Source organism: Salmo salar, chromosome 11 (assembly GCF_965601325.2).
Source record: "Salmo salar chromosome 11, fSalSal1, whole genome shotgun sequence".
In the NCBI taxonomy this organism is placed as follows: domain Eukaryota; kingdom Metazoa; phylum Chordata; class Actinopteri; order Salmoniformes; family Salmonidae; genus Salmo; species Salmo salar.
This window is the reverse complement of record NC_138301.1, coordinates 85375386-85399930: the sequence shown is the minus strand read 5'-3', so window position 1 is coordinate 85399930 and position 24545 is coordinate 85375386. Positions and strand designations below refer to the sequence as shown.

Below are 24545 nucleotides of genomic sequence, written 5' to 3'. Positions count from 1 at the left end.
CCCCCCCCCCCCCCCACACACACACACACAAAGTAGAATACCTGTATAAAGGACATGTGGTCAACGCTCAGTCTGGAGAGTGTATGCAGGCTTTTGATCAAGCCCTGCTAAAACACATCAGAGCCAGTTTATCAAAGGTCTGGTTGAGCAGCTGATAAAAAAAAGAAAAAGTGGTTTGTTAGAGGGGGACTGGAATAAAAGCCTGCCCACCCATTAGCTCTCCTGGAGGACGGCTGACCACCCTTGATGTATAACATAGCAACAATACAACCAAGTCATTTTTATGCCTTTTGAAAAAATTCGCTCATTCATTATATCAAAGAGCGAACGGCTATGGTAGGCTACAAATATTTTTATTCAGCTGAAGCGAGCCCACAAATGTTCTTCTGGAAATGTACCTTTTCTAGTTTAGTCATATTGTATTTATCTTAGCTACCTTTATAGTTGACGTGGGTACATTTTTCTCTGTCATCTCTGCTTTTTTTTTCGAGGAGCAGATTTTCTGTGCAACATTTCCAAATGATATCAGTTTGACCGGTTGTAAGGAAATAGAAAGTTGTAAACGACCCAACGTGGTTCTGATAAGATTTCAGTTGGGCTTGGACCCATATTTGATGTGTTTGAAATGGTATCAGAGTTTATGACGCTGATAAAGACAGCACCTCTACAGACGGTATCTAACTGACCATTCACATTCTCTCAAGATGATGAAAGAAATCCTATTTCTCCACTCCTGTTCCCGAGTAAAAATGTTGCCTACATTTGGTGTATAATTTTACTGCAAGAAATGCTTGATTCTGCAGGAATTAATAGTAATGCTTCAATCAGACCAACAGTGTATTTGCGTCAATACCGCGTAATAAATTCTGTAGTTAAACTTTTTTCATTATGTAATCCAACATTTTAGTGGATATGTGTGCAACAAAAATTCTACATTCACCTTCTGCAAGTATTTCTGTCAAGTCTCCGCATACAATTTGATGCATACGTTCATTACGTCCAACGTATGCACCACACAGAAAGCACTGCAACTGACTCTGCAACGCAATGCTGCGAGGAAAACGCAGCGTTCCATTGGAAATGAATGTACTTCTGGTGTACCAAAATACAATATACTGTCGGTCTGATCGAGGGGTGAGAGGTTACAGACCTACTTTCAGTGTTCAGATTTCAGTTTCCATTTAACAAATCCTCAAAATTCAAAAGGCACTCGCACATCTGAGCAATCTTGTTGCAGGTGCCTGGCAACAGTTGAAACAGGATGAAGGAAAAAAGGAAACTGCACACTGCTCTTGATAGTATCACTGATATTTAATAAGCTTACGTATACACCTGGAAACCATGTGTTTGATGTTTTTGATACCATTCCACCCGTTCCGCTCCAGCCTTTACCTCGAGCACGTCCTCCCCAATTAAGGTGCCACCAACCTCCTGTGGCACACACCGATCTGTGTGGCAATAGTTGACTCTGTGGTGATCTCACTCTGACCCCTAGTGGTGTCTGCTGGAACAGCACCCTGTCCTCCACACAACACTGGGGCTGTTTAGAATATTAGAATATTTCTGTATCGTAGTAACATGGTTCATGAGATGTTAAACTCTCTCACACCGTCTTTCTCCACCCCCCCTCTCTCTTTCGCTCTCTCTCTTTCTCTCTCTCTGCCTCTCTCCTTCTCTCTCTCCCTCTGTCTCTCTCTCTCAGGTGAAGAGTGTGAATCTGTCAGAGGGAGAGCAGCTGTCAATCAGAGGGGTGGATGAGGGTGGGGCCTTGCTGGTTCTGGCCAATCACACGCTTCTGGTGGAGGGTCAGGTGATCCGCAGTCCGACCAATACCATCTCAGTATACTACCGCTCCTTGCCTGAGGGGGCCATGGGCATTTTCCAGCTGCACTACCAGAGTGAGAACACGCGCACACGCACACACTCTTTCATGGTTTGAAATCAAAGCCTTCATTAAGTCCTCAGGTGCTGTTGAATCTCTGTCTACCTGATCTGTTAATTGCCTACCCACTTAATCTTGTTTTGTAATTAATTAGCGCTGTGATTGGATGTGTCATATCAATTAGCTGATTGGAACTCTGATTAATTGGTTTTCATCTCATCTCAGCCCTTTGATAGTGTAGTTGTGTGTGCACATGATTGTGTGGTTGTATGTGTCATCTGTAATGTCGCCCTTTCTCATCTCACCCCTGTGTACTCTCTGGCTGCAGTCAGAGCGGCAGGGTAGCCTAGTGGTTAGAGCGTTAGACTAGTAACTGAAAGGTTGCTAGGTCGAATCCCCGAGCTGACAAGGTAAAAACTTGTCCTTCTGCTCCTGAACAAGGCAGTTAACCTGTTGTTCCGAGGCTGTCATTGAAAATAACTCATTTGCCTAGTTAAATAAAGGAAAAATAGATAAAAAGAGAGAGTGCACTTAAAAGACACACCCTCAGCCCTCAAATTAAGTGGACACTTCTGACGAGTATACACTTGCAGGGCGAGGGAGGAAGGAAGGTTTTTTAAATGGACCACCCTTGGCCGGAAATTCGCCACTCCTTCATCCCGCGATGATTGTGTTTTCAGCCACCGGTAGCTTTATATGGCTACAGTCAATTATGAGTGCATGTCTACTTATATTAAATATATAATTATTAAATTACACCTACTGTATGATCGCTAGCAAATTAATTAGCTAACTAACGTTAGCCTGCCTAGCTGGAACTTCTGAACAATGAACATGTTTTATTTCTACAATTTCCAAAAGATAACCAAACAAAAACATATTTACTTTCATGAGACGTGTTGGTGCCGTCATGTGCATTGGTAGCACAGTTTCTACATCCGACGTGAACATAATTGTGCACTCGCCAACTCGACTAAAAACGAGGGCTGAGGGTCTTGCGTTGCAAACTTCCCTTGCTTGGCTAATCATTTGGACCTTCCTCCAGGATTCCCCCAAGGGCATAAGGCGAGGAGGGTAAGTGGACAAGGGTGTGTCTTTTATGAGTATGAACTGCAACCTCTGTGTCAGTTCAGATGTGACAGGGCTGGACAAATATGGTGGATAATAGTTCACTCGTTTACCATTGAAAAATAAATGGTCAATTCCGGTCTGCCTAACGGGGTAGTTCTCCCATAGATGCCAATGCAATAGCTTAGTTTGTTGACTGTAATGTAACCAGAAGAAATTAGGGAGTGGGGTGCCTCGCTTACTCCTACGTCTCTGGATAGATGAAGTCAACGTGGCATGAAAACCACCTGCCTTTCCTCTTCTCCTCTATCTATTATCCTGGCCTGTCCTCTATATATTATCCTGTCATCTCCTCTATCTATTATCCTGGCCTGTCCTCTCCTCTATCTATTATCCTGGCCTGTCCTCTCCTCTATCTATTATCCTGGCCTGTCCTGTCCTCTCCTCTATCTATTATCCTGTCCTCTATCTATTATCCTGGCCTGTCCTGTCCTGTCCTCTCTCCTCTATCTATTATCCTGGCATGTCCTCTCCACTATCTATTATCCTGGCCTGTCCTGTCCTCTCCTCTATCTATTATTCTGGCATGTCCTCTCCACTATCTATTATCCTGGCCTGTCCTGCCCTCTCCTCTATCTATTATCCTGGCCTGTCCTCTCCTCTATATATTATCCTGGCCTGTCCTGCCCTCTCCTCTATCTATTATCCTGTCCTGTCTTCTCCTCTATCTATTATCCTGGCCTGTCATCTCCTGAATCTATTGTCCTGGCCTGTCCTCTAACTATTATCCTGCCCTCTCCTCGATCTATTATCCTGGCCTGTCCTGTCCTCTATCTATTATTCTGCCTGTCCTCTCCTCTATCTATTATCCAGTTCTCTTCTCTATCTATTATTCGGGCCTGTCCTCTATCTATTATCCTGGCCTGTCCTGGCCTGTCCTGTCCTCTCCTCTATCTATTATTCGGGCCTGTCCTCTATCTATTATCCTGGCCTGTCCTGTCTTCTCCTCTATCTATTATTCGGGCCTGTCCTCTATCTATTATCCTGGCCTGTCCTGTCCTCTCCTCTATCTATTATTCGGGCCTGTCCTCTATCTATTATCCTGGCCTGTCCTGTCTTCTCCTCTATCTATTATCCTGGCCTGTCCTCTATATATTATCCTGGCCTGTCCTGTCTTCTCCTCTATCTATTATCCTGGCCTGTCCTGTCTTCTCCTCTATCTATTATCCTGGCCTGTCCTGTCCTCTCCTCTATCTATTATTCGGGCCTCTCCTCTATCTATTATCCTGTCCTCTCCTCTATCTATTATTCTGGCCTGTCCTCTCCTATCTATTTTCCTGTCCTCTCCTCTATCTATTGTCCTGCCCTGTCCTGTCCTCTCCTCTATCTATTATCTTGGCCTGTCCTCTCCTCTATCTATTATTCTGCCCTGTCCTCTCCTTTATCTTTATTCTGGCCTGTCCAGTCATCTCAGATCAAATTAGAACAGGAAGCCAACTGTGGAACAGAATAGCATAAAATATAATGGGAGAGAATGACAGAATGGAAATCTCTGTCTCTCCCGCTCTCATTCTCCCCTCCTCCCTGCCCCTCTCCCCCTGACAGTATTCCGTCTGAGCTGTGCCCTGCCGAGAAGGCCTCATTTTGGGGAGGTGTCAGTGCTGGATCTGCTGCCAGGGGGCACTGCCCGCTTCCACTGCCACATGGGCTACCACCTGCAGGGGGCAGTGGCGCTCACCTGCCTCAATGCATCTCTGCCTGTCTGGAGTGGCAAGGAGCCTAGCTGTAGAGGTAGGGAGGAGAGGGAGAGACACATGCACATGCAGGGACACACACATACATATTCACACACACAGGGACACACATACATCTCAATACCATGCTGCTGTCTGGAGCAACAACATTCCCAGCTGCAGAGCTGGGGAGACACAAACACACACACATATAATCATCACCTCTCTCCCTCCATAGCACTATGTGGGGGCTCAGTGAAGAATGCTACAGTAGGGAGGGTCCTGTCTCCCTCTCCCCGCCTGGGGCCCGACGCCACCCAGGACCGTTCCTGCTCCTGGTCCATGGAGGCCCCCACAGCACAGAGACTACACCTGCACCTGGAGAGACTGGCCCTTGGACCCACCGAAAGGTCAGAGAGAGAGGGAATGTGTTTGAGCTTTGAATGTGTAACCTATAATTGTGCTGTAATCAACTTTTTAAATGGATCAAATCTTCAAGTGGTTTATAGGTCTGCATATCACAATAATCTGGGAACCATAAAGTGTTCCAATGACATTTCTCCCCCCAGACTTGTGTTATGGAGCGGTCTGGACGCTGGGTCTGTGGTGCTGTTTGACTCGGGGCGGGGTGGTCCAATACCGTTTGAAGGGGTGATCAGTGAGGGTCCAGCAGTCAGGGTACAGTTCATCACTGACCAACCTAACCACAATACAGGCTTCAACATCCGCTATGAGGGTAAGAGCACACACATTTCATCATATTTTCAAACCTTTCTGTCTAACCTCCTCTCTGCGCTCTCTTTTCCCTCTCCCGTCTCTCTCTCTCTCTCTCTCTCTGCAGCGTTTAAGCGTGGTCATTGTTATGAGCCCTACCTGCAGAATGGGAACTTCAGCACCACTGACCAGGCCTACGGTGTTGGCGCTGTGGTGCAGTTCAGCTGTGATACTGGTCACTCTCTGGAGCAGGGGCCACCCGTCATAGAGTGTATCAACGCCAGAGACCCCTACTGGAACGACACGGAACCACTCTGCAAAGGTGTGTGTGTGTGTGTGTGTGTGTGTGTGTGTGTGTGTGTGTGTGTGTGTGTGTGTGTGTGTGTGTGTGTGTGTGTGTGTGTGTGTGTGTGTGTGTGTGTGTGTGTGTAGACTTCTGAAAATCCTATGGTGGCATTTTCTTTCACATTGAGAGAGTTCTGATATCAAGCTGTGAGGCATTTATCTTTAATGATACAATTTGACAACACAGAGTTTAATGTGAAAACATCCAGTTCCTTTAGTTTTTTAATTTTTTTTAATTGGGATATTCCCCCCTCCTCTCCTCTCCCTCTGTCTCCAGCCCTGTGTGGGGGGGACCTAGCAGGTCCTGGGGGTGTGATCCTGTCTCCCAACTGGCCCGAGTGGTACGGAGAGGGAGAGGACTGCAGCTGGAGGATACACGTAGGGGAGGACAAATGCGTGCTGCTCGACGTACAGCTGTGAGATATATATATATATACACACACACACATTAAGATTAGTTCCAACCAAAATGTGACCTTTAACCCCTCCAAAAGACATACACACTAGAGGTCTTCACGGATCCACCTGTACCCGAATACCGAGACCCAGATCCAGAGTTCTAAATAATGTCACGGGTCTGGGTTGGATCCGATATGATCGCCACGGGTATCGGGTAGGCCTATGTGTCTTTTTAAATGACTTGTCCGGAAGGATCCATACAGATCCGAACGCGACTGTTGCAGAAGAGAGATAAACTGGATAATTTTATGCTGCTGCTCTTGCTTTTCATGAGTGGCGCGTATAGCTTGTTGTTGTTGTTAGCCAATCATAAGTCATCAAGGCGGCAATAGGCTACAGTAATAGAGCCTCATAGTTGGGCAAAAGTGAGGAAATATCTAATCAATGGGAAGATGGAATTAAAATGATGGTATGAAAAGTTAAAGGAGAAGCTACAACAACCAAGAGCCAAAAGGTAGGCTGCTACTTCATATTCTGAATGAAGTTGTTGTTGTTTGTAGGCTAACTGTGTAGGACGAGAAAGCGCACGCAGCCTAAATTAGCCTAGCTTAACTAACTTCTCCAGGTTTGATGCAGCTACTATAGCCCGTGTCAGCTTGGTTGGTTGCTGTCTTTCGTCTCTTCTTCCCTCCCTCCTCCCTGTTCCCGTGCCACTCGCTCACACTCACAGTAACCTAAACACACAGCACGGCCCCTGCTAGAGCGTCACCTCTCTCTACCTCTCCCTCGCACTTTATCTGCTCCGGTTAATAAAGTCGCTTCAAAATGGACTTTTCTGCTGCTTCCCTCACTCAGACCGGGTCTGGATCTGACCAGGTCTATGCGGAATGTGTCTAGTTGTCCTCGGATCCATTTGGAACGGGTCTCTCTCTATATTAAGAAATATATATTTATGCATATCGGGTCGGATGGGAAAGCTCTATGACCATGTCTAAAGGACATAGAGGTTTGGGGGGCTGCCACACTGGACTCTGTTGTTGTGGGGGGGGGGGGGTTAAATGCCTTGTTTAAGGGTATAACTGCAGGCAATGGCATCTAGTATTTTATATGTCCCGCCAGATTTTTGTGGTTGGGACCTGGGATTTGAGCTGGCGACCCTCCGGTCAACTGGTTCGCCTCTACAACCACTAGGCTACCTGCCTGCCACATACAAACTGACACACACACATACATACATACACACACCTGTCAGATTTCTGATGGTAATAGGTTGTTAAAGTAGCCCGATGTTACTCATCACCTAGCCTCTGAGGTCATCAAGCTCCCAGCATTCCATCTGACTCATCCAGCGTTTCAGTCTCTGACACGTCACCCCATTACCTCACACGTGCGTCAGTGGTGATTTTGTTTTGCGTGACAATCTTGGCGGGGCAAACTCAACAATTTTTTTTTTAGATGGATGCGGGTGAAGCCACTACACATCACTAAACAATACGTTAAATGTTAGGGCCTACTTAAAGCTGTCCCGGCGGCTGAGCTTTCTTTTCAGCAGCATGGAGTGAATCCTTACCACGGTTACACCTGGCTATCAGCGGAGACTCGTCTGGCAGCGAAACAGTTCATTCAGCCTCATTTACTGCCTTTTTGAAGAAGAAAAAAAACTGCTGAAACGGCTGACTTTTTTTACTTTTAAATAAGGTTTCTACTGACTCCTTGTGGATTTGTGTAACTCGATAAGAACCGCATTGTCCTTCAATAATAACGAATACCAACATGACTTTTGAACCATAACACAAACATGATTCCATTTATGTTCAGTAAATTCATCATGTTAGTTCTCATATCGTTAACACTTAGCTCGAAGTATAAGCAAGTGCACGTGGTTCGTTCTGCGTTGTGTACTTTTAATTAGGACACTGCCACAACTGGAGGTCTGCTGGTTGGATGATTTTTTAATTTGCCCCGCACACGAAGAGACAACACAATATGTTAGCCCTTGGCGAAGTCACAATTGGGTGGCTAAACGAATAGGCATATAGGCTACGTCCATCAGCCCGCTCATGACGAAATTGCAGCTTGCCTCTTATCCACTCATCTCTCCCTTATGCCATAGTTTGTACATCTCAATTGTTATATTGCTTACAGTATATAGGTCTCTCTCATTAGTATCTTATTCATAATTTTAGGCAATGTTAGAATTATGTATTTAATTGTTTTGCTTACTTTGCGTATTATAAAGAGCTCGTGCTTTTCTCCAAAAGGAGGGCATACTATATAATGTTGTTGGGTCTGTAACCACGTTTACCAGTGACCGTCTCTTCACATTTAAACATTTGTATTCAACAAAAAGTTCAGTAATAGATCCATGTAATTCCAGGTCATATTGCGCTGTCTGTGCGTCAGTAGTAATGTCTATAAGTGGATCTTTGTGATTGTATTTTCCTTCCTTTTCAGACCACATAACCGCTGAATCCGCGCCCCCTCTTTCTTTCTCTGTGGTGACTTGATTAAGAGTAAAGTTAAAAGGCCTCAACGTCTTGCTGAATTTATCTGTACCAACGTCTATCTGAATTTCTGTCGCTGTCCATTTCGAATGTGCTGAACTAAGGCATACCCCGTCGCAGCTGATTTGCATGTGTAGCAGTGTGACGTTGTTCCCTTAGATTATGCACCAAATCGCACACAAGGACCAATTCAAATAGGCCAAGTCAAGAGGGGATGTTAATAATTTCATAATAATAATAATAATTCAGTGTGTTTTTATATATATATATATAATTACAGCTGCATAGCTAATGTTAGTTTTTGGTGTACAAACACTTTTTCATATCTATATTGTACATACACGCGATTGTAAAAGTTTTTTTATATTTTGGTTTGGCCCATCGCGGGTTATCTGTATTTCCGTGCCCCCTTACGGTTCTCTTTTGCCTGACCTCCGGCATAGCAAGGTGCCTCCCAATTTAAATGCGTGCCATAATTCGGGCGAGCACGTACCTATTCTCGTCCGTTTGTTGGTTGTGAAGGTCATGGCTGTCCTATATGCTTTGTCTAGCTGAGTCACAACGTTTGATTTCCCCAGTACTCTACGTTTAACAGCGTTGTCTATATGTGATGCACAATTCTCGTGTTTTGAGACCCTTTTAGACAGATGTTTTAAATCCGCAGTCAAATGTCCTAGTGGCCTCATGGGTGGAATGTTATAAATACACCTTTATAGATTAATTATTATTTTACACAGAAAATCCGGTGTTTCTGTGTCAAGCTGTTTTGTTATATTTCAGTCTTCTGTGATGTACAGTACCAGTCAAAAGTTTGGACGCACCGACTCATTCCAGGGTTTTTCTTTGTTTTACTATATTGTAGAATAATAGTGAAGACATCAAAACTATGCAATAACACATATGGAATCATGTACTAACCAAAAAAAGTGTTAAACAAATCGAAATATATTTTATATGAGATTCTTCAAAGTAGCCACCCTTTGCCTTGATGACAGCTTTGCACAGTCTTGGCATTCTCTCAACCAGCTTCACCTGGAATGCTTTTCCAACAGTCTTGAAGGAGTTCCCACATATGCGGAGCACTTGTTGGCTGCTTTTCTTTCACTCTGCGGTCCAATTCATCCCAAACCATCTCAATTGGGTTAAGGCAGTCCTCAAATAATGGGGCGCGCCCCCCTGGGGGGGCTCGAGCGATGCAGGGGGGGCGTGTGACCCTGGGGAACATGCTTTTTTTTTGCCACAGGGAGTAGTTTTTTTTTGCACCGAACAAGAGCACACAGCACAGAACAGGAGATATGAAGTGCAGATAACAAACCCTTAAGAGATACCATGGAAAAATATTTAACAGGGATGAAAAGAAAGACGGAGATAATGAGACAAACGTAAGTCTCCCGAAAGCTAAGACGAGGAAATATGACGACGCGTACCCCACTCCATAGCAGAGGAGCTGATACTGCCTGCAGCATTAGACATGGTCTCTGTCATGCTGGATGACGCAAGTGCTGCAAAAATAAAAACTATCCCTCTGTCCAATGACACTGTCGCCAGACGTATAAATGACATTGCTAACGATCTTAAAGAACAGCTGGTAGATAAACTCAAAGACAAATGTTTTGCGTTACAGTTCGATGAAGCAACTGACAGCAACAAAGACTGTTTGTTTATCGCTTATGTACGTTTTGACATGACAAACTCCCTGTGTGAGGATCTACTTTTTTGTAAATATGTCAGAGACAGAGCCACAGCTGAAGAGCTATTCAAAATGCTGGACTGCTTCCTGACTGAGAATGGGCTAAAGTGGGAGAACTGCATTGGTGTTTGCAGTGATGGTGCACAGACCATGGCAGGGATGAGAAAAGGACTTCGGGCACTCATCAAGAAGGCCTCACCTAATGCTGAGTGGACACACTGTGTTATACACAGAGAAGCACTGGCATCAAGGCACCTTTCCTCTGAATTAAGTGAGGTTATGACTGACATTGTAGGTGTAGTCAATTTTATAAAGACCAGACCACTAAAAACAAGAGTCTTCTCTGCTATCTGTGAGGAGATGGGAGCTGAACATCAAGCTGTGCTGTTTCACAGTGAAGCAAGGTGGCTGTCACGAGGAAAAGTCTTGTCCCGTGTTTTTGAGCTCAGAGAGCAGATAAGAATGTTTTCGGAGCAGGAGCACAAGTATGACCTCGCAGAAAAATGTTGTGATGAGAACTTCCTGGCAAAACTGGCCTACCTGAGTGACATATTTGGAAAGCTAAATGAACTAAATCTACAGGTTCAAGGGAAAGATAAACACCTCCCTCAGGTCACAGACAAGATCAGCTCTTTCACTCGAAAGCTTGCAATGTGGGGCAGGCGACTTGATGAAGGAAATACTGATTCATTCGAGAACCTGCATGAATTTGTTGACACTACTGACTATGATGCCACCTCAGTGATTCCGTATATTAAGGAGCATATTTCATCACTGATGGGATTCTTTAAAAAGTACTTCCCTGAAAACAGTTCCCAATATGACTGGGTGAGAGATCCTTTCAATGCACCAGCTCCAACTGGTTTCAGCTCTACAGAGGAGGACCAGTTCATTGATATGACATCTGACTCCACATTGAGACTGAGGTTCACATCACAGACACTGAGTGAATTCTGGCTGAGTGTAGAGAGGCAGTATCCACTCTTAGGGCAGAGGGCCATGGGCATTCTTCTTCCTTTTGCAACATCTTATCTTTGTGAGACTGGCTTCTCTGCTGTTGCTGCACTGAAGACCAAGTACAGGTCCCAGCTAAACATTGAGCAGGAGCTGAGAGTTGCAGTATCATGCTTCAAACCCCGCTTCGAAAAGCTGTGCTCTGCAAAACGTGCTCATTGTAGCCATTAATCCTGACTTCCTCATTTTGATTTTAAAAAATCAGCACAAATTGTTTTATTCATTTTTGTTTTATAGGTCAAAGTGTTTCATATATTGTGCTCCTGAGTTAATGTTGCTGATTAATTTGAATGTATTATTATTTATTGATTATATTTTATTTTATTTTTCAGTATCAAATGGTCAAAAAATGTTTACAGTTTAAATAAGGGTTGAATTTCAGGCAAATTTATGCACTTTAAGTCTTTTCTGTTACAGACTAAAAAACAGTGTTAATAAAGTTATTCTTTGTTGTAAGTTGATCTATATTTCTTTCTTTTTTCTTTTTTAGTTTTCTTTAATGTTAATAAGGATACAATGTCATGCAGAGGTGTACTTATAACAATTTTATAGACAAATGATACTATTTACAGTCGCGGCGGAGAGTTGGGGGTGCGAAATGTTTACTTCTTCCTAGGGGGGGGGGGGGCGTAACAGAAAATAATTGAAAAGCACTGGGTTATGGTCGGGTGGCTGCGGAGGCCAGGTCATCTGATGCAGCACTCCATCACTCTCCTTCTTGGTCAAATTGCCCATACACAGCCTGGAGGTGTTGGGTCATTGTCCTGTTGAAAAACAAATGATAGTCCCACTAAGTGCAAACCAGATGGAATGGCGTATCGCTGCAGAATGCTGTGGTAGCCATGCTGGTTAAGTGTTCCTTGAATTCTAAATAAATCACTGGCAATGTCACCAGCAAAGCACCCCCACACCATCACACCTCCTCTTCCATGCTTCACAGTGGGAACCACACATGCAGATATAATCTGTTTACCTACTCTGCGTCTCACAAAGACACGGCGGTTGGAACCAAAAATCTCAAATTTGGACTCATCAGACCAAAGGACAGATTTCCACCCGTCTGATGTCCATTGCTCGTGTTTCTTGACCCAAGCAAGTCTCTTCTCATTATTGCTGTCCTTTAGTCGTGGTTTCTTTGCAGCAATTGGACCATGGCCTGATGTACACAGTCTCCTCTGAACAGTTTATGTTGAGATGTGTCTGTTACTTTTGCATTTATTTGGGCTGCAATTTCTGAGGCTGGTAACTCTGAACTTATCCTCTGCAGCAGAAGTAATTCTGGGGTCTTCCTTTCCTATGGTGGTCCTCATGAGAGCCAGTTGCATAGTAGCGCTTGATGGTTTTTGCGACAACACTTGAAATTTTCCGGATTGACTGACCTTCATGTCTTAAAGTAATGATGGGCTGTCGTTTCTCTTTGCTTATTTGAGCTGTTCGCTCCATAATATGGTCTTGGTCTTTTACCAAATATAGCTACAGTTGAAGTCAGAAGTTTACATACACCTTAGCCAGATACATTTAAACTCAGTTTTTCACAATTCCTGACATTTAATCGAAGTAAAAATTCTGTCTTAGGTCAGTTAGGATCACCACTTTATTTTAAGAATATGAAATGTCAGAATAATAGTAGAGAGAATTATTTATTTCAGCTTTAATTTCTTTCATCACATTTCCAGTGGGTCAGACGTTTACATACACTCAATTAGTATTTGGTATCATTGCCTTTAAATTGTTTAACTTGAGTCAAACATTTCGGGTAGCCTTCCACAAGCTTCCCACAATAAGTTGGGTGAATTTTGTCCCATTCCTCCTGACAGAGCTGGTATAACTGAGTCGGGTTTGTAGGCCTCCTTGCTCGCACACGCTTTTTCGGTTCTGCCCACAAATTTTCTATAGGATTGAGGTCAGGGCTTTGTGACGGCCACTCCAATACCTTGACTTTGTTGTCCTTAAGCCATTTTGCCACAACTTTGGAAGTATGCTTGTGGTCATTGTCCATTTGGAAGACCCATTTGCGACCAAGCTTTAACTTCCTGACTGATGTCTTGAGATGTTGCGTCAATATATAAACATAATTTTCCTACCTCATGATGCCATCTATTTTGTGAAGTGCACCAGTCCCTCCTGCAGCAAAGCACCCCCACAACATGATGCTGCCACCCCGTGCTTCATGGTTGGGATGGTGTTCTTCGGCTTGCAAGCGTCCCACTTTTTCCTCCAAACATAATGATGGTTATTATGGCCAAACAGTTCTATTTTTGTTTCATCAGACCAGAGGACATTTCTCCAAAAAGTACGATCTTTGTCCCCATGTGAAGTTGCAAAACGTAGTCTGGCTTTTTTATGGCGGTTTTGGGTCAGTGGCTTCTTCCTTGCTGAGTGGCCTTCCAGGTAATGTCGATATAGGACTCGTTTTACTGTGGATATAGATACTTTTGTACCGGTTTCCTCCAGCATCTTCACAAGGTCCTTTGCTGTTGTTCTGGGATTGATTTGCACTTTTCGCACCAAAGTACGTTCATCTCTAGGAGACAGAATGCGTCTCCTTCCTGAGCGGTATGCCGGCTGCGTGGTCCCATGGTGTTTATACTTGCGTACTATTGTTTGTACAGATGAACATTGTACCTTCAGGCGTTTGGAAATTGCTCCCAAGAATGAACCAGATTTGTGGAGTTCTTGGCTGATTTCTTTTGATTTTCCCATGATGTCAAGCAAAGAGGCACTGAGTTTGAAGGTAGGCCTTGAAATACATCCACAGGTACACCTCCAATTGACTCAAATGACGTCAGTTAGCCTATCAGAAGCTTCTAAAGCCATGACGTCATTTTCTGGAATTTTCCAAGCTGTTTAAAGGCACAGTCAACTTAATGTATGTTAACTTCTGACCCACTGGAATTGTGATACAGTGAGTTATAAGGGAATTAATCTGTCTGTCAACAATTGTTGGAAAAATTACTTGTGTCATGCACAAAGTGGATGTCCTAACCGACTTGCCAAAACTATAGTTTGTTAACATGAAATTTGTGGAGTGGTTGAAAAACGATGTTTTAATGAATCCAACCTAAGTGTATGCAAACTTCCGACTTCAACTGTATCTTCTGTATACCATACCTACCTTGTCACAACACAACTGATTGGCTCAAACGTATTAACCTCTCTAGGGTAGGTGGCACCAAATCGTCCCACCTACGCAACAGCCAGTCTAATCCCGTGGCGTGATATTCAAATACCTTAGAAATGCTATTACTTCAATTTTTCAAACATATGACTATTTTACACCATTTTAAAGACAAGACTCTCCTTTATCTAACCACACTGTCCGATTTCAAAAAGGCTTTACAACGAAAGCAAAACATTAGATTATGTCAGCAGAGTACCCAGCCAGAAATAATCAGACACCCATTTTTCAAGCTAGCATATAATGTCACATAAACCCAAACCACAGCTAAATGTAGCACTAACCTTTGATGATCTTCATCAGATGACAACCCTAGGACATTATGTTATACAATACATGCATGTTTTGTTCAATCAAGTTCATATTTATATCAAAAACCAGCTTTTTACATTAGCATGTGACGTTCAGAACTTCCGGGGAATTTACCAACAATTTACTAAATTACTCACGATAAACGTTCACAAAAAGCATAACAATTATTTTAAGAATTATAGATACAGAACTCCTCTATGCACTCGATATGTCCGATTTTAAAATAGCTTTTTGGTGAAAGCACATTTTGCAATATTCTAAGTACATAGCCCAGCCATCACGGGCTAGCTATTTAGACACCCAGCAAGTTTAGCCTTCACCAAAATCAGATTTACTATTACAAAAGTTTGATTACCTTTGATGTTCTTCGTCAGAATGCACTCCCAGGACTGCTACTTCAATAACAAATGTTGGTTTGGTCCCAAATAATCCATCGTTATATCCAAACAGCGGCGTTTTGTTCGTGCGTTCAAGAAACTATCCGAAATGGTAAATCAGGGTTACGAGCATGGCGCATTTCGTGACAAAAGAATTCTAAATATTCCATTACCGTAGTTCGAAGCATGTCAACCGCTGTTTAAAATCAATTTTTATGCAATTTATCTCGTAAAAAAGCGATAATATTCCGGCCGGGAATCTGCGTTTCGGTAAATAGAGGAAAAAAAAGAAAGACAGGGGCGACCAGTGCACGCGCCTAAGCCCACTGTCCCCTGATCGGCCACTTGACAAAGGCGATAATGTGTTTCAGCCTGGGGCTGGAATGACGACATTCAATGACGACAAGCTAGCCAAGATTTTGAAAGTATGATGTCCAATCAAAGCTACGAGAGAGAAACTCAGCATAAAAAAGAAAGGTCCCTTTTTCAGGACCCTGTCTTTCAAAGATAATTTGTACAAATCCAAATAACTTCACAGATCTTCATTGTAAAGGGTTTAAACACTGTTTCCCATGCTTGTTCAATGAACCATAAACAATTAATGAACATGCACCTGTGGAATGGTCGTTAAGACACTAACAGCTTACAGATGGTAGGCAATTAAGGTCACAGTTCTGAAAACGTAGGACAATAAAGAGGCCTTTCTACTGACTCTGAAAAACACCAAAAGAAAGATGCCCAGGGTCCCTTCTCATCTGTGTGAACGTGCCTTACGCATGCTGCAAGGAGGCATGAGGACTGCAGATGTGGCCAGGGCAATACATTGCAATGTCCGTACTGTGAGACACCTAAGACAGCGCTACAGGGAGACAGGATGGACAGCTGATCGTCCTCGCAGTGGCAAACCACGTGTAAAAATACCTGCACAGGATCGGTACACCTGCGGGACAGGTACAGGATGGCAACAACAACTGCCCGAGTTACACCAGGAACGCACAATCCCTCCATCAGTGTTCAGACTGTCCGCAATAGGCTGAGAGAGGCTGGACTGAGGGCTTGTAGGCCTGTTGTGAGGCAGGTCCTCACCAGACAACAACGTCGCCTATGGTCACAAACCCACCGTCGCTGGACCAGACAGGACAGGCAAAAAGTGCTCTTCTCTGACGAGTCGCGGTTTTGTCTCACCAGGGGTGATGGTCGAATTCGCATTTATTGTCGAAGGAATGAGCGTTACACCGAGGCCTGTACTCTGGAGCGGGATCGATTTGGAGGTGGAGGGTCCGTCATGGTCTGGGGCGGTGTGTCACAGCATCATCAGACTGAGCTTGTTGTCATTGCAGGCAATCTCAACACTGCATTACAGGGAAGACATCCTCCTCCCTCATGTGGTACCCTTCATGCAGGCTCATCCTGACATGACCCTCCAGCATGACAATGCCACCAGCCATACTGCTCATTCTGTGTGTGATTTCCTGCAAGACACGAATGTCAGTGTTCTGCCAATGGCCAGCGAAGAGCCCGGATCTCAATCCCATTGAGCACGTCTGTGACCTGTTGGATCGGAGGGTGAGAGCTAGGGCCATTCCTCCCAGAAATGTCTGGGAACTTGCAGGTGCCTTGGTGGAAAAGTGGGGTAAAATCTCACAGCAGGAACTGGCAAATCTGGTGCAGTCCATGAGGAGGAGATGCACAGCAGTACTTAATGCAGCTGGTGGCCACACCAGATACTGACTGTTACATTTGATTTTGACCCCCCCCCCCCCCCCCCCCCCTTTGTTCAGGGACACATTATTCCATTTCTGTTAGTCACACTGTGGAACTTATGTCTCAGTTGTTGAATCTTGTTCATACAAATATTTACACATGTTAAGTTTTCTGTAAATAAACACAGTTGACAGTGAGAGGACGTTTCTTTTTTTGCTGAGTTGATAGCGTGATTTGACGTAATTTTTGTCTGTGGCCAATGACCTTGAGCCTTCTTGGACAGGCACTTCTACTGTAAATCTATGGTAGGGTTGCAGGGGGGCTTGATCTTCCTAGCTCTCCCGCAGATTCTGCGGTGACGTGGTGTCCCCATGAGTGACAGTACTGATGGGGTCATGATAGGGCTGCACCAAATGTTTGATGTATTATAATAATTGATTAGAATATGTTGTATTAATAGAAGGGGAGGGACTGTGGGACCCTTGCTCCTCTAAATTTATAGGGTCCTAGACTACAGATTAACAATATATATATATATATTCATTGTAAGGTTTTAGAATTGTTCCACAGTTTTTTCTAAGTCTCTGCATCGTATAAAGAAATGGGGTCGTGAGAAAACATTTCAAAGATAAACAAAGAGCCCTGCAGGGGAGTAGAAGAGATAAGAGGCCAGTCAGACATACCTCTATAAATCAACTTGGGGGATTGGACATTTACTGCTGAGGCCTTAGAAAACACTGGAACTATTGTATCTCTTGCAAGTTTGTATCACTGTGTATGCATGGGCTTGGTCTGAGGAGTAGCAGGTGATGACGTGATATCACAGGGGGTTGACTACAAGCATGATAAAAGCAACTTGGACTTTTCCTATGGGGCGGAACTCATGAGAGACATCAGTTGTATATGTGATGTTTGATCTTTGACTTCTGTCTACAGCTGTATTTTGATTACAATTGTTAGGATTTATAAGTGCACATTTCGAGTGTTCCTTATTTGTTAAGTAAATAAAATGGAGCACAGAAAAACGACAGAACCCTGAGCCAATCACGGCGCAACTAGAGATAAACAATGCCTACGCTCTGTTATCTCGCTGGCTGCCCCTCCACTACAGAAAGCACTGAGCTAGGCTGAAACTGCTGCATTTTGGAGCTGCCTTACTTAAAGAAAGAGGCCAAGTTTGTATGCTGCTTTTATTAACTCAAGGATTTTTTTTACATTGTTTGCTGAAATTATATGTGACACGAATTAATGCCAGATTTACATGCAAAACAGGCCAACTTTTTTGTTGTTGTTTAAACAGGTGGGGTTAAAAACATGAATGACGGGTCGCCATTGCACAGAGTTTGCCATATGGTGCTGATACCATATACACTCATATCATGTGCTTTGGGACGTGTTGGATGTGTCCAATTTAAATTCATAATGTTTATGGGCATGACAAAAGTAGGCTACTTATTGCCAAAGCAACGGACAATTCCACAGGGCAAAATTACCATTCGAAAAATGTCTGATTCAACAACTAGAAATTGAATCAACTATGCACTCTCTCCCTTTCTCTCTCTCTCTCACCCCCCCCCCCCCCCTTCAGTCTGAACCTGAGTGACAGTGACATGTTGACCATACTGGACGGTGATGAAGTCACCACCCATATCCTGGGCCAGTACGTGGGCGGAGCCGGGCCCTTCAAGATACAGTCCACGACCCCTGACCTTACCGTGACCTTCCACTCCGACCCCGCCGGCCTCGTCTTCGGCAAGGGAGAGGGCTTCATCATAAACTACATGGGTAAGCGAGGGAGGGAAGGAGAAGTAACAAGATGAATTGATGAGAGACGGTAGCCAATATTGGAGGAATAGACGACTTGGATATATGCCTAGTCGGCAGCCGAGTTGAAACGGGGAGTCAGTGAAAGAGAGACAGAGCTAGAGAGATAAAGAGGAGGATGAGGAAATGAGAGAGACAGTGTAATGTCCCAGACTGTCTTTCTGTCTCCTCTCCCTTTTCTCTTCCTCCACTTTACCCTCCTCTCTCTCTCTTTCGCTCTCTCTCTCTGCCCTTATTCAATCACATCCTATTTTCCTCACCGCCCCACACACACACACACACACACACACACACACACACACACACACACACACACACACACACACACACACACACACACACACACGCAATTATTTGGAATGCTCTCCACGTTCACACGAGGAAACACGAACATGCAATCGCATTAGAATATGCACACTCGATCATTCTATATGTACACTGTACACACCCACACATATATACACTTCTTTCAACAGAAAATTAGAAAGACGTGCCTGCAGAAATACATCTGCAACCCTTCTCCTTTGTTATTTTGTATGTAAGAATACATTTATGTAAATATTAATAAGCATTTGCAAATGTTTGTTTGTGTGTCTCCACAGAGGTGTCCCGTAACGACTCGTGTCCGGACCTGCCGGAGATCCAGAATGGCTGGAAGACCACATCCCATACTGCCCTGGTGCGGGGTGCTCGCATCACCTACCAGTGTGACCCAGGCTACGACCTGGTTGGACGAGAGACTCTGACCTGTCAGCTAGACCTCACCTGGAGCACACAGCCCCCCTTCTGCGAGAAGAGTGAGTTAGCTAGGGTGGATGGGGGAGGGTGTGTGTGTGTGTGTGTGTGTGTGTGTGTGTGTGTGTGTGTGTGTGTGTGTGTGTGTGTGTGTGTGTGTGTGTGTGTGTGTGTGTGTGTGTGTGTGTGTGTGTGTGTGTGTGTGTGTGTGTGTGTGTGTGAGAGATTGAGAGTTCTTGCCTAGTACAAACCCCACTGACACCCATTCTCGTCTCTCTCTCTCTCGCTCTCTCTCTCTCTCTCGCTCTCCCCCTCTCTCTCACGCTCTCCCTCCCCCCTCCTCTCTCTTCAGTAATGTATTGTTCAGACCCGGGTCATGTGGAACACTCTACCAGGTCACTGTCAGACCCTAAACTCCTGGTGGGGACCACCATCCAGTACATCTGCTACCCCGGCTTCATCCTGCAGGGCGGTGCCACACTCACCTGCTACGGACGAGAGCCTGGCACCCCTGTCTGGACGTCTAAACTACCCCACTGTGTCTGTGAGTACCTGTGTGTATGCATGCGTGCGTAAGTGCGGCCCTGGTCAAAAGTAGTGCCCTATATAAGGAATCGGGTGCCATTTGGGCGCAGGCTATGTATGGATGAGTTTGTGCTACAGTTGGACTGCGGTAAGTTGAGTCAAAGGGGTAAGCTGAGCCACCTTAGATTCTAGGAAACTCTATACAAAATGTATCATTTGACCGAAGGAAGAAACTACATGGACAAAGTGGTAAGCAAGTTTGGTCCAAAAAAGGATTTTCACCGAGTCAAATTAATTTATTGTGTAAGAGGTTTAATGATGCTTGTATCTAAACCAAAGTAGATAATTGTAAGATTGTTTTATACATCAGTTGGGGTCTCTGTAAGCTTCAACATGAAGTCCTAAACCTAGCATGAAAGTGGCTCCTTGTAGCAGTGTAGGCTAATATAGTCAAAATGGCAAGTTGAGTAAGGCATTATCGCAAGGCATTATCGCTGGGATATGAGGTAACAACAGGGCCTGGCTTATGTTAAGTGTGTTAAAAGATGCTTAAAATGATTCAAATACAAAAAAAGCGATTGCAATGCGTTTGAGAAATAAGGATCGAGGTAGTGGTAGTATTTAATTCAGTACAGACATTTCTAGGTGGCTCAACTTACCTCACACCCGGGGTAGGTGGTGCCAAGAGACCACTTTTTTTTCTGGAAAAGCTATGTCTTCAAAACTGACATGTTTATATGAATTCCAGGGATACACAACATCCTGAAATATAAGTAGATATCTTTGTTAGACAGAATACTATATTTCCCTTGACGGAGTGATACTGAATGTTTAAAAAAAAGGACTCCGCTTACCCCACTCTCCCCTAGTGTGTTTTTCCGGGAGGTGAGGCTGCATGTCGACCGTCAGTCACTGTATATTAAACCTGAACAGTGCAGTTCTCTCTGTCTCTCTTTCTCTCTCTCTCTCTCTCACTCTCTCGCTCTCTCCGGTAGACCAGAGGCTTATTTTAATAGCGTTTGATGTTGCAGAGGTAATCTGTGATGAACACTTGATCTCTGGCGGAGACAACTCGACAGGGGCTGTCTCTCTCTTTGTTCTGCTGACACCGCTCCCAGCGTGTATGTTCATGGGTATTAAAGTGTGTATGAGTGTGTGTGTGTGTATGACAACTTCCTTCTCCTCTCTGCGTTCTCATGGTTGCTAATGTGTGTCTATGTGAATGTGCGTGGGTGTGCGCAGCTGCGTGCGCGCGTGTGTGAGGCGTTTAATATGCTAATGCAGTATGCAGATCAGGCCCTTGCCACCTGGAAGAGGGGCGGAGGTTACCCATTAGTCATAGCAGCTCGGCTTGAGGCTGTCAGACCAGGAGGAGAAGCTGTCAATCAAACACCCTACCCTCCTTATCTGTCGGACTGTGTGACACACCTCCTTAGAACCAGTTCTCCAGCCCTCTACCTCCAGTACCCCACACTGTTCCACTTAATTGAGCTATTTCACTTCTAGCATTGATTCAACTGGTCAAGGGCTCGATAAATGTTGAGCAGATTAATGTTGACCCCTTTCTCTCTCTCTCTCTCTCACTCGCGCGTGCACACTTTCTATCTCTTTCTCCGTCCCTCGCTCCAGCGGAGGAATCTGTTTCCTGTGAGAACCCTGGTCTCCCTGATAACGGATACCAGATCCTGTCCAAGCGCCTCTACCTGCCCAGCGAGTCGCTCACCTTCATCTGTTACCAAGGCTTCGAGCTCATAGGCGAGGTCGCCATTAAGTGTATCCTGGGGAACCCGTCATTTTGGAGCGGACCACTGCCACTGTGCAGGGGTGAGGCCCAGCCGCCAAGCACCCACACGCCACCCCCGCAGACCTGCATGGAATGGAACATTCCTCACCATGACTTTCCACATAGACATGCTACATGTGAATGGTGCTTGTTTAAGTAATGATACTGTCCCTGTGCATGATACAGCTCTCGGCAGCCATATTTGTAGTTCCTCCACTCTCTGTAGTTGTTTAAGACTGCTGGGCTGTGGTCAGAAGTAGTGCAACTGTATAGAAAATGTATGATCTCTAGATAGCCCTAGAAATACTGTACCTGCCACCAGTATGATATACCTTATCTACCCTGTCAATGTCTGAGAGAATGTCTGATGTCTTGCAGCCAACCATGACTGCTTTGGCAACCACGCTTTGGAAGGTGAGTTTGTCTGTCTCTCTCTCTGTGAGCCTGCCTGTCTGTCTCTGTTTTTGTCTGTCCGTGTTCTTGTCTGCATGTCTCCCACTGGGCACACACTGGTTGAATCAACGTTGTTTCCAATGACGTCGAACCAACGTGGAATAGACGTTAAATATTACATCTGTGACCAGTGGGCTGTCAATCTATTTTTTTTGGGCAGATTATCTGGGATACAAAAAAATCTATATTTAAAGAACCAACACTTGCACTCGACCCCCCCCCCCCCCCCCCCCCTTTTCTAGTTCTGACTTTGCCGATAACTATTTTATTCAGGAAAAGTGTACTTACTATGCCTGTGATATGTGGTTGTCCCACCTAGCTACGGTATCTTAAGATGAATGCACTAACTGTAAGTCGCTGTAGATAAGAGCATCTGCTAAATGACTCAAATGTAAATGATGGCGATGCACTCTTTTCCCTAACTACCCGTATGCTATATTAATTGTCGATGCCTGTTGGAGTCGCTTTCATATTTTTTGCCTTTTATAATGCTTATCTGTTGTTTTGACCTTTTCAATGAAGCCACCATGTCTATCTCTCATTTATTTGAGTATTTTTATTCCCCCCTGCTCTCCTTTCCTCTTCCCTCCCCTCTCCTTTCCTCTATCCATCTATCTCCTCCATCTCCTCCAGTTGTTGAGGCAGCAGCCGGGTCAGGTCTGGATGGTGGCAACATGGCATTGGCCATCTTCATCCTTGTACTTCTGCTCTCCGTGCTGCTGGGAGGAGCCTACGTCTACATCACAAGGTTAGACCACACCCCCTCTCACCTCAACATTGCTTATTTGAATACACTGGAGCTGAATATTCTGTATTCAATTCGGTTTAAACGCTATATTGTCCGTGATCATATGGAAACTCTGTGACGATTGAATAAACACAAACTGCCCTGGCTACCTTCCTATTTGACTGTGCAGCCTTTGACATGGTTGAATAACAGGAGGCTGCAACGTCACAGAACATTCAGATAGGAATGTATTGTGTAGAACAGATATTATTCTCTGTCATATGATATTATCACGTCAGCTGCTCTACATGTGACAATTCTATCTGCCACGTGCTGAACTTTTCACGTCAATGTATAGACTCAAATGAATGAGGTGTTAGGTCATACTCTCTCTCTCTCTCTGCTCATGGAAACAGTGGTGGTGTCCTGAAGGTTCTGGGTGTTTTTATACTCCTGACACCATGCTGTTCCTCTCTTGGCCACCAGGTGCCGCTACCACTCCAACCTGCGGCTGCCGCTCATCTACCCACACCCCTACAGTCAGATCACCGTGGAGAGCGAGTTTGACAACCCGCTCTACGAGACAGGAGGGGTGAGGAAGAACACGCACAAACACACACACACACACGTAGTGAAAACACACACGCGAACATAGTCATTGTATGAGACAGGAGGGTCCTTACTACTGGTCTTTAACATTTCTCTCTCTTTCTCCCCTCTCTCTCAGGACAACCGCGAATATGAGGTATCAATATGAGGACCATCTCCACTGTTGGAATCCCAAAATGAAGCATCCACCCCACCAACCCATCCCCCTACCCTTCCTCCTCCTCCTTAGACCCGACCCAGGTGGAAGTTATGTAAATACAGACTGACTATAGTCTTGCCCCTACCCCCCATGATCCCATGACCCCCATGACCCTGTCCTCCAATCACAAAGAGAGGAATGAGGGAGAGGGAAGTTGAGTCGGAGAGGCAATGGGGGAGAAGACAAAGGGGAGGACAGGAGATACTGTGAAAGGGGGCTGCAGGATTCGGGGGATAAAGAGACTGAAGCACTTGTGACAAGTTGTGTCTATTTACTCATGTGTCTACCATTAGAGAACAAATACAGAGACAGGGAGGGAGGGAATATGTGAAGGAGAGAGAGGGGGAGAGGTGAGGGAGAGAAGGGGAGCGAGAAAGAGGAGTGAAAGATAGAAGGAAGTGACCTCACAGGAAGTGAGGTCATCATCTCTTCCTGGTTGTACCCCATCTTCCTGCCTGCAGTCATTTCTAAGGCCTTGTTTTAGACCTGTTTATAGTACTGGTTTTACCGTAGTAACTGACCCGTACAAGCTCAACCAACCATAACAACACCAGAAGAGAATACCACAAGATGATGTATTTATTTTGATGTAAATGTGATGTTTTATGCGGATTAATGAATGTACATTTTCATTTTGAGAATAAAAAAAGAAAAGATGTACCATGCTACTGACTTCCCTAAATAAATGGTAAAAATAAAAAGTATGAAAGAATCTTTCTATTAAAATAAAACACACGCACTTGTCTTTGTTGTCAGTTATTTATTTGAGA

General features: G+C 44.5%; 1 protein-coding gene across 1 annotated transcript in view; it reads left to right on the top strand.

Annotated features, from left to right (window-relative positions):
- The window catches only part of LOC106562994 (seizure 6-like protein), a 68417-nt gene extending 43903 nt beyond the window's left edge, over window positions 1-24514 (top strand). The window contains exons 4-17 of the mRNA XM_045689890.2: window positions 1703-1898; window positions 4556-4741; window positions 4922-5093; window positions 5253-5419; window positions 5525-5719; window positions 6020-6158; window positions 18509-18705; window positions 19347-19541; window positions 19832-20023; window positions 21634-21828; window positions 22166-22201; window positions 22874-22988; window positions 23454-23559; window positions 23695-24514. Of these exons, the coding sequence (XP_045545846.1) occupies window positions 1703-1898; window positions 4556-4741; window positions 4922-5093; window positions 5253-5419; window positions 5525-5719; window positions 6020-6158; window positions 18509-18705; window positions 19347-19541; window positions 19832-20023; window positions 21634-21828; window positions 22166-22201; window positions 22874-22988; window positions 23454-23559; window positions 23695-23724 (2121 nt within the window). The 3' untranslated portion in view covers window positions 23725-24514. The remainder of the gene's footprint in view (window positions 1-1702; window positions 1899-4555; window positions 4742-4921; window positions 5094-5252; window positions 5420-5524; window positions 5720-6019; window positions 6159-18508; window positions 18706-19346; window positions 19542-19831; window positions 20024-21633; window positions 21829-22165; window positions 22202-22873; window positions 22989-23453; window positions 23560-23694) is intronic.
- The last annotated feature ends 31 nt before the right edge of the window (window positions 24515-24545 follow it).